This window comes from Dipodomys spectabilis, unplaced genomic scaffold (genome assembly GCF_019054845.1).
Source record: "Dipodomys spectabilis isolate Male_0828 unplaced genomic scaffold, ASM1905484v1 ptg000043l, whole genome shotgun sequence".
Taxonomy (NCBI): Eukaryota; Metazoa; Chordata; class Mammalia; order Rodentia; family Heteromyidae; genus Dipodomys; species Dipodomys spectabilis.
The window spans coordinates 5,324,481-5,333,069 of record NW_024870720.1 but is presented as its reverse complement, the minus strand read 5'-3'; the positions used below and the strand labels follow the sequence as shown (position 1 = coordinate 5,333,069).

Below are 8,589 nucleotides of genomic sequence, written 5' to 3'. Positions count from 1 at the left end.
CTCAGAACTAGCATTATTAATCTATCTGACATGCACATTGTTCAGTAAGATGAAAAACTTTGATCCTCACTCATGGTATATTTGGGAGTGAATCATTTTTTAAAAATCTTTTTGAAAAATCATAGTTTGATTCTACTGTAGCTATCACTTCTCTCTGGTACTTTTATATTAAACCTGGGAATTGGCTTTCTGGGCCATGCAAACCAGTGTACAAAGATTCCAAAGTCCTGAGTAAAACTTAGTGCCCTAATTTCTGTTATACATTGTCTTTCAGGGAAAGTTTTAGGTAAAAACTAGGTTTCGCTGATTAAAGTATCATGGGTTAAGAGTATATAAGCTTAAGGGTAGAATGCTTGCTGAAAGTAAGGCTCTGGATTAAATCTCTAGCACCAATGAAATCACACCCACACACACCCACACTAAAATTATTATTTTTTTTCTAGGCTTATGTACATGAAGCACTCATGATGGAGAAAATAACATTTTGAAGAACTTTTCTGTCACCAGTGGCACAGTAATACCCCATGGTGAAGTGCATCTTGTGTGTGTATCTCTGTTGAGCATTTTTGTTGTTGTTGTTGTTACTCAGCTTAGGAATGAAGCCACCATTATGTCCTCAGTCAGCGAAGTAAATGTTGATATCAAAGATTTCCTAATGAGCATTAATTTGGAGCAGTATCTCTTACATTTCCATGAGTCTGGGTTTTATACGGTGAAGGACTGTGCATCAATAAATGATAGCGTGCTGCACAAAATTGGAATATCACCTACAGGACATCGCAGGAGGATACTGAAGCAGTTACAGATAATCTTGTCAAAAATGCAAGAGATCCCCATATATGCAAATGTTCATAAAACAAAGAATGTGGACAATTCAAAAGAGCACCACCCTGCTACCTCTCCAGATCAGAACATGTGCATAGAACCTTTGGATTCTGGGAACAGTCAACCATCTGACTTGACACAGCTGGAGACCGGTTCAAAGAATCCCACTCAAAATGACATTAGGGTGGAGAGTCCTCAGAATCCTATGTCAGATGATAAGCTATCTCTTTCTCAACATGACTTGCCTATCACAGGAGATGAAGTACACCAGAATTTGAGTTCTCATGATACTTCATCAGGTAGTGAAAATAATGAAATAGGCTCTTGGGTATCAAAGAAGTCTATGGATTGTACAACTGAAGAACAACAAGCAGGAAAGGTTGATTTGGTATCAGAAAATTTGAGCGAACTTCCTAATCCAGTTCCTGAATGTCTTTCTTCCCTTGACTACTTGACATCCAAAGCAAATTCTGAAAATGGAACCAATAGTTTATCAGAAAGCTCACCGTCAGGCCCTTTTTTTGAATTTCAAGGAGAAATGGTTATCAATGATTTGTACGTTCCGTCCTCTCCGATCCTGTCACCTATGAGAAGTCGAAGCAAATTGGTTTCCAGACCTTCTCGATCTTTTCTGCTAAGACATCGGCCTGTACCAGAGATTCCAGGGTCAAAAGGAATTTCGGGAAGGTAAGACACAGTGAACTGTAAGTACCAAGTTTGGGGGAAGTTATTTTTAAGTTTCTGTTTTTTGGGTTCATTTCTAAGTTTGACCAGTCTGTTGATCCCACCAAACTTTTCTTGGTGCTCTTTTCAGATATTTCCCCCATGCTATTCATATTGTATTTTCTTTCCCTAGAGTATGTTTCTAACATCTCATTACCTAGGACTCTCTAGCTTTCTCCATTTTACTGAGGGGTACATCTTTTCCCCTGAATCCACATGGGTAATTTTGTGGATTTGGAAGCCAAGAACTGGTAAAAGAATTTACTAAGACAAATAAACAGGGGAAGTAAGAGGCTTACTTAGGAAGAGATGTTTAAGAGGAGGCAGTGGACAGGTCCACTCAAGGAAAATGCTACCATCCTTGCTGCTGCTGATGTAAGATTGGAGACATGCTTTTATGGGGATACTGGTGATTTTGCTGATTGTTTCTTTCCTATGCTGATTGATTGTTTCTAACTTAGAGGATGTTCAAAATAGCATGCACACTAGGCTCTTGCTTCCTCATTCCTCCTGGGTCTACTGGTATTTTGTTCCTGATATGTCTTCTTGAGTGGGAAGGGTGGGGCTTTTCTCTATAGGTATTTCTTCTCAAACCTTTCTACATCTGGTATTATAGTATTTTATTAGTGCTGTTCTTGTATTTGAATTGCTGACTCTGTCTGTCCATGAGATCATTTGTTCTTTGGAAGGGAACTTGTTTTTAATGTCTATATCTATTTTACTGGGTACAGTGCTTGGTACCAATTAATAATTCAGCACAAAAGTACTGAACTTAGTGTTCATCCTTGCATTAGATGGGAAGGCTATAAAGATGAACATAAGGACTTGTAGTGTAAAGATAGTATAAAAGTGTAAAGACAGATAAAAGAAGTTACTAACAGATTAGTATGAAACCAGGTGCCGGAAGAGCAGAAATCTGGAACTCCAAAGAGGTCTCCTACAAATTAATAGGAGGTTATTCATATTTGTAGTAACTGGTCAGCTGATTTACAGCAGGAACCTTTCCCCGTTTCTCAGAGTTATACCTAAGGTAGTTGCAGTAGGGCAGTACTTACTTGTACTCTCCTGGGAAGCAGGAAGCTATTCAAGTTAGATGGGTTTTGCAATGTAGAATTCCCCCAGAGGCTGCAGGCTGGCTTTTCTGCAAGATACCCCTGGCTAGGCTTGAATCTGTAGGTGTTTCAGACATTGGCCTTTAAACACTTTGGTAATTAAACTACAAGTTATATTTGCAAAAGAAAAAAATGTAGCAGTTTAGCATTTGGAAGAGAAAAAACAGGACAGTTTGTAATTGATAAATTCACATATCTTCAGTATATTTGAATGGAAATTCTGAGGGCAGTGGCTCTAGTGAATTCCTCTTTAACTTGCTGTCACTAATGCCAAAAGCAACGTCTGGTATTTAATAGAATTCAGTGGTAATATTGCCATTCATGAAACGCTTAGGTGCTTCGGTTATCTGGGTCTTTCACAGTGGCTCTGAAAAGTAGGTAGTATTCACTCTTTTACTCACAAGGTTACAGTCTTAGGTTACTTTCCCCAGAATCACATGGGTAGTGAACTGGGATTTCATTCCACTAGTAAATATCTACCCTTCATAAACAAAAATAATGTTGACTGTATATATGAGCTGGGTTATTTCTTAGGATTATGGATGGTCACAGACTTTTATTTTATATAATCTTGTCGATTTAAAGTATTTTGCTCACTTTCCAGCAACTAGAAACAACTCAATGAAAAGTCAGTTCTTGAGATATCAGACCCTGAGGTAGCCTAAGTTGGCATTAAAAAATGAAAGTAGGCTGCATGGTGGATAGAGGCTGGTGCAGGTCCACTGCTGTATTATAGCGCTGTTTATTAAGATGGCAGCTCCTTTATCATTAGCTTTGCAGAGTTGGCTGTTCTCATATCGGACATTTGGCCCATCTGTAAACTCCAGGTGAGGACAGAAATAGAATGTAAACTCTATTCCAGGAAACATCTTAAGCGATTCCTAGAATTTTCTACCTTTTCTTTATACTCTAAACCATGCATAGTCCTCCCTCCAGTCAAGTTTCCCGTAAAAAGAATAATCTCAAATTCAGGGGTTTTCAACTTTCTTGAGAAGCTGGCATCACTCTTGAATATGTACTCTTGTTCTGTAATAAAACTTCTTCTTTTGTCTCATCTCTGAATTCTGTTTCTTGACAGTGACTGGTACTCAGAAACACTGGGTGAAGGTCTCAGCCCAGACTGAGACCACAAACAACACTAGATTTCACACAATAAGACTGTAGACTTTATATCAGAACAGAATCCCTTTGGGGAACGAGAGGGGTAATTAGAGATAAATAAACATCTTTGCTTTCCAGTGTGTGCTATTTCCCATGAATTTTGTTATCTTTAGAAGCTCATGTAGTTGTAGAGGGAAACAAAACCATACCTCCATCTTCTGGGAGTCTTTATGCTGGGTCTGAGAATTAAATTGATATGAGTGATTAATAAGAGAAAAACATACAAGTTTATTATTACAAGTAAATATAAATGTTACTCAGTGCAGAAGCCAGTCCTCACGGGGATGAAAGCCCTGAGAAGCAGCAGTTCAGAGTCAGAGTCCTACATACTGAATTACAGAAAGTAGCAAATAGGAATAAAGTAACTATAACACTGGGAGAGTTTTTTTTTTAAATGGAAAGATTGTCCAGCCAAAGTCTATACAGATTTCTTTCAGATGTTTACTATATTTACTTCTGTCTTTACGGATATGATTTTACTTCTTTTTCACCTGGGAATTTCCACTGTAGCTTCTGAGGAACAATAGCAAGATCAGAATACACCTGCTTTTTTCCTTCTCAACATTCATATGCAGTGCCTTCAACTCAGAATAGTCAATATGGCAGAGCATTCTATTTTAACTCCTTTCGTTATAAATACAGTGCGTCACACAGTATGCTGTTAATTTTCTGACTGTGTGTTTGAAAATTAGAAAGGAAAGAATATGAAGATTAGTGAAATTTCTGCTGTTGGTTCTCAGTGGCAGAGCTCTACACAACCCTTCTCAGGTCAGCAGCTGGCAGAGATCACTAGGGTTGCAACCCTGTATCAAGCAAGCCTGCTTGGTGTTGCAGCTCAACAGCAGACAATGCCTGCTAGTGTTTCAACTCTACTGAGAGTGCTGCCATGGCCTTCTTGGATTCTCCTTTCAGGAACTGGACCAATGAATCCAGGACACCAGAGGGAGACTGTGAGGAACTTTATTCAGAAGTATCAACCACCACTGCCTCCACCTTCAACCATCCTGTCATCTTCCCCAGGTGGCTCTTGAGTTTAGGGTTTTTGAATACCCTGAGCTGTGCTCTGAATGGTTGTCCCTATAATTAGGTATTTTGGAAGATGAATATGAATAGTTTTTGGTTGGTCATGGGGCTTGAACTCAGGGATTGGGCACTGTCCCCAAGCTCTTTTTGCTCAGAGTAGTGCTTTACGACTCTGAATCATAATACCACTTCTAGTTTTCTGGTGGTTAGTTGGGGATAGGATTCTCACAGACTTTCTTGCCTGGGCTGGCTTTGAACCATGATCCTCAGATGTCAGCCTCCTGAGTAGCTAGAATTATAGGCATAAGCCAGTAGCTCCCAGATTGGAAGATGAAATCTTACTGTTAATTTCTAATACATTTTCTTGCAGATCCTCTCCCCAGGGTCATGGGAAGGTCATCAAAAAAATAGGAGAAGATCTAGGAGGGCAAGGGGGGTGGGGAAATTGGGGAAATGGGGTTGGAAAGAGAGAGGGAGAGAAATGGGTGGGGGGAGGAAGAAGAGAAAGGGAGGAGAGGGGAGGGGAATTTTGAAACAGTGTTTCTCTTGCTAGTCAAGATGCTGTCCCAGGAGCCCTGGATCCTAACTAATTTACTCTTTCATTAGTAGTAAATAATTTAGCACTAGCTGTATCACAGCATGGTTTTCAATTTATTACCCATCGCAGTTTTCCTTTTCTTGGATTATGGTAGTAATTGGAAATTACTTTTATGCTGTTTAGATCATGAATGGGCAAATAAAAAAATGAAACTTTTTTTCCCACATGACTGTCTACTTTTCTTAGTTATCCTCCCCTATGTTGCAAATAGTAGTTGCATAACTTAAAAATGTTGTGATTTTGTTCAACCACTTTGGAAAGCAGTATGGAGGTTCCTCAAAAGACTCCACATAGGGCTCCCCTATGACCCAGCAATCCCACTTTTGGGCATTTACCCAAATGTTTACAAACAAGACCATACTAAAGCTACCAGCATGACTATGTTTATTGCAGCATTATTTACCATAGCTAAGATAGGGAACCAACCCAGATGCCCCTCAGTAGATGAATGGATCAAGAAAATGTAGTATATATACACAATGGAATTCTATGCCTCCATCAGAAAGAATGACATTGCCCCATTTGTTAGGAAATGGAAAGACTTGGAAAAAATTATATTAAGTGAAGGAAGCCAGGCCCAAAGAAACTTAGGTCCCATGGTTTCCCTTATTTCCAAAAACTAGTATATGTCTGAGTCAAGCAGAAAAGGTCAGGTAAGTTGATGTTAGGGAAGTGAACCCTAAGATATGTATTCAAATGTTTTTTTCTTTCATGCGATTGTTTCTAACACATTTATAAGATTATTTCTTTGTTGCTTTGTATGTCCCTCCCCCATGGTATAACCCCTGCTTTCACTGTATTTGATGTCAGTATAATTTGTGGAGGGGAAGGGGAAAAACAAATCGTGGACCCATGGCAACAATGAGATGTACAAGACGTTATGTCAAAACACAAACTTTACAACTTTGGCAGGACAGGGAGTGGGGGGAGGACGGAGATGGGGGGATGGGAAGGGATGGGAAGGGAGGAGGAGGAGGCTACAATGCTTGATAAGAAATGTACTCATTATCTTTCCCATGTAATTGTAACCCCTCTGTACAGTATTTTCACAATAAAAATGGTGTGATTATTTTTATGTCAGGTTTTTCTAATTGTTATTTTAAAATAGTTGTGGTTGTGCAAGGAGGTTTTCGCTTCACATACCCCCTTATGAATACAATGCATCTTGCTCCATCCATCTTTCTCCCCCTCCCCTGTCTATTCTAGTCCCACTGATCTCATCTCCCATCAAGTTTCCTAGTTCTGTTTACATTTTCATGGATGGCTATTTAGTTACCCACCATTCTTCCCATTCACCCATGCCCCTGGTTTTTTTTTTTTTTTTTTTTTGCCCCTAGTAAAGACATGTTTCTACTTCCTGATTTTCATTTTGTTGAAGTGTTCATTGTTCGAAGGAGGACATCAGGAGTCTTGCTCTCTTGGATGCCATCTTAGTTACTTTGATTGTATATTTCTGCATATGGCCTGGTATATGCTTACATAGGGGGTTCTCTTTATGTCTAACATTCCCATATGAGAGAAAAACAGGTGCCTTGTTCTTCTTAGCTTGTTTACTTCCCTCAACATGATTCTTTTCAGGTCTTTTTAAATAAAGCTGCAGATGATAGACTCTTGACCAATCTTTTTTGGTCTTATAATAAAGTTTACAAATGATTTTTTTATATTCCCTTTTCCTCTTTCCTTTCTTTTCTAACTTCTGACAGAATGGACATTCTAGTCATGGGTTGTCTTTTTCTTGCTTGGACTGGTTTCTGAAACCCTGCCTGGGCCCCCTTCCTCACATTCCTCCTCTGGTCCTAGGGGTTGGAACCTAGAGCCTTACACAGCTAGGCAATTCTAGTACCACTTGAGCCACACACCTGTGCCTGTTCATTTTCTTTGGAGGGCTAGGCCAGGTAGGGCTATGGAAGACAAAGAACCTCACAGTAGCTTTTTTACTTTTTTTTAAAATACTTTTTTTTATTGTGAAAATACTGTACAGAGGGTTACAGTTAAATGAGCAAGGTATTGAGTACATTTCTTATCAAGCATTGTTGCCTCTTCCTTTTTCTTTCCTTTTTTTTTTTTTTTTTTTTGTCAGTCCTGAGACTTGAACTCTGTACTTGGGTGTTGTCCCTGCGTTCTTCAGCTCAAGGCAAGCGCTCTACTGCTTGAGCCACAGTGCCACTTCTGGTTTTCTGGTGGTTAATTGGATATAAGAGTCTCACAGACTTTCCTACCCAGGCTGCCTTTGAGCCATGATCTTCAGATCTCAGCCTCCTGAGGAGCTAATAATACAGGCGTGAACCACCAGTGCTTGGCTCCTCCTTTGTTTTTCCCCTACCATCCCTTTCCTCCCACCTCCACAACTACACTTCTCCTTCCCCCGCCTAAATTGTAAAGTTTGTTTTTCAACATAGTGTCTTCTACATCTCATTGTTGCAGTGGGTCAACCTGTATCCCTATTTAAACATTTTGCTTTTTTCCCTTCCCCTCCCCAAATTATACCAACAACAAATACAGTGAAAACAGGGGTTGTATCTTTGGGGGAGGAACATATAAAGAAACAAAAAAAATCACATGGTACATTATAAATATGTTAGGAACAATAGCAAGAAAGAAAAAAACCACTTGTGTCCCTGTTTTGGGGTTCATTTTGCCTAACATCATCTTATCCGATCTTTTCTGCTTGACTCAGACATATACTAGTTTTTGGAAATAAGGGAAACCATAGGACCTATGCTTTTTTGGGCCTGGCTTACTTCACTTAATGTAATTTTTTCCAAGTCTTTCCATTTCCTAACAAATGGGGCAATGTCATTCTTTCTGATGGAGGCATAGAATTCCATTGTGTATATATACCACATTTTCTTGATCCATTCATCTACTGAGGGGCATCTGGGTTGGTTCCAGATCTTAGCTATGGTAAATAATGCTGCAATAAACATAGTTGTGCTGGTAGCTTTAGTGTGGTCTTGTTTGTAAACATTTGGGTAAATGCCCAAAAGTGGGATTGCTGGGTCATAGGGAGCTCTATGTGGAATCTTTTGAGGAACCTCCATACTGCTTTCCAAAGTGGTTGAACAAGTTTACACTCCCACCAACGATGCAGTAGGGTTCCCTTCTGTCCACATCCCCTCCAGCATCTGTTGTTATTAGAGTTCTTGA

The 8,589-nt window shown here is 39.5% G+C and overlaps 1 protein-coding gene across 2 annotated transcripts in view; it reads left to right on the top strand.

Moving 5' to 3' along the window:
- Positions 1-451: 451 nt before the first annotated feature.
- Positions 452-8,589, top strand: part of Arap2 (ArfGAP with RhoGAP domain, ankyrin repeat and PH domain 2) — a 138,664-nt gene continuing 130,526 nt past the window's right edge. For both annotated transcript variants that reach the window (XM_042678252.1, XM_042678251.1), the window contains exon 1: positions 452-1,512. In XM_042678252.1, coding sequence (XP_042534186.1) covers positions 611-1,512 — 902 coding nt within the window. In that variant the 5' untranslated portion in view covers positions 452-610. The remainder of the gene's footprint in view (positions 1,513-8,589) is intronic.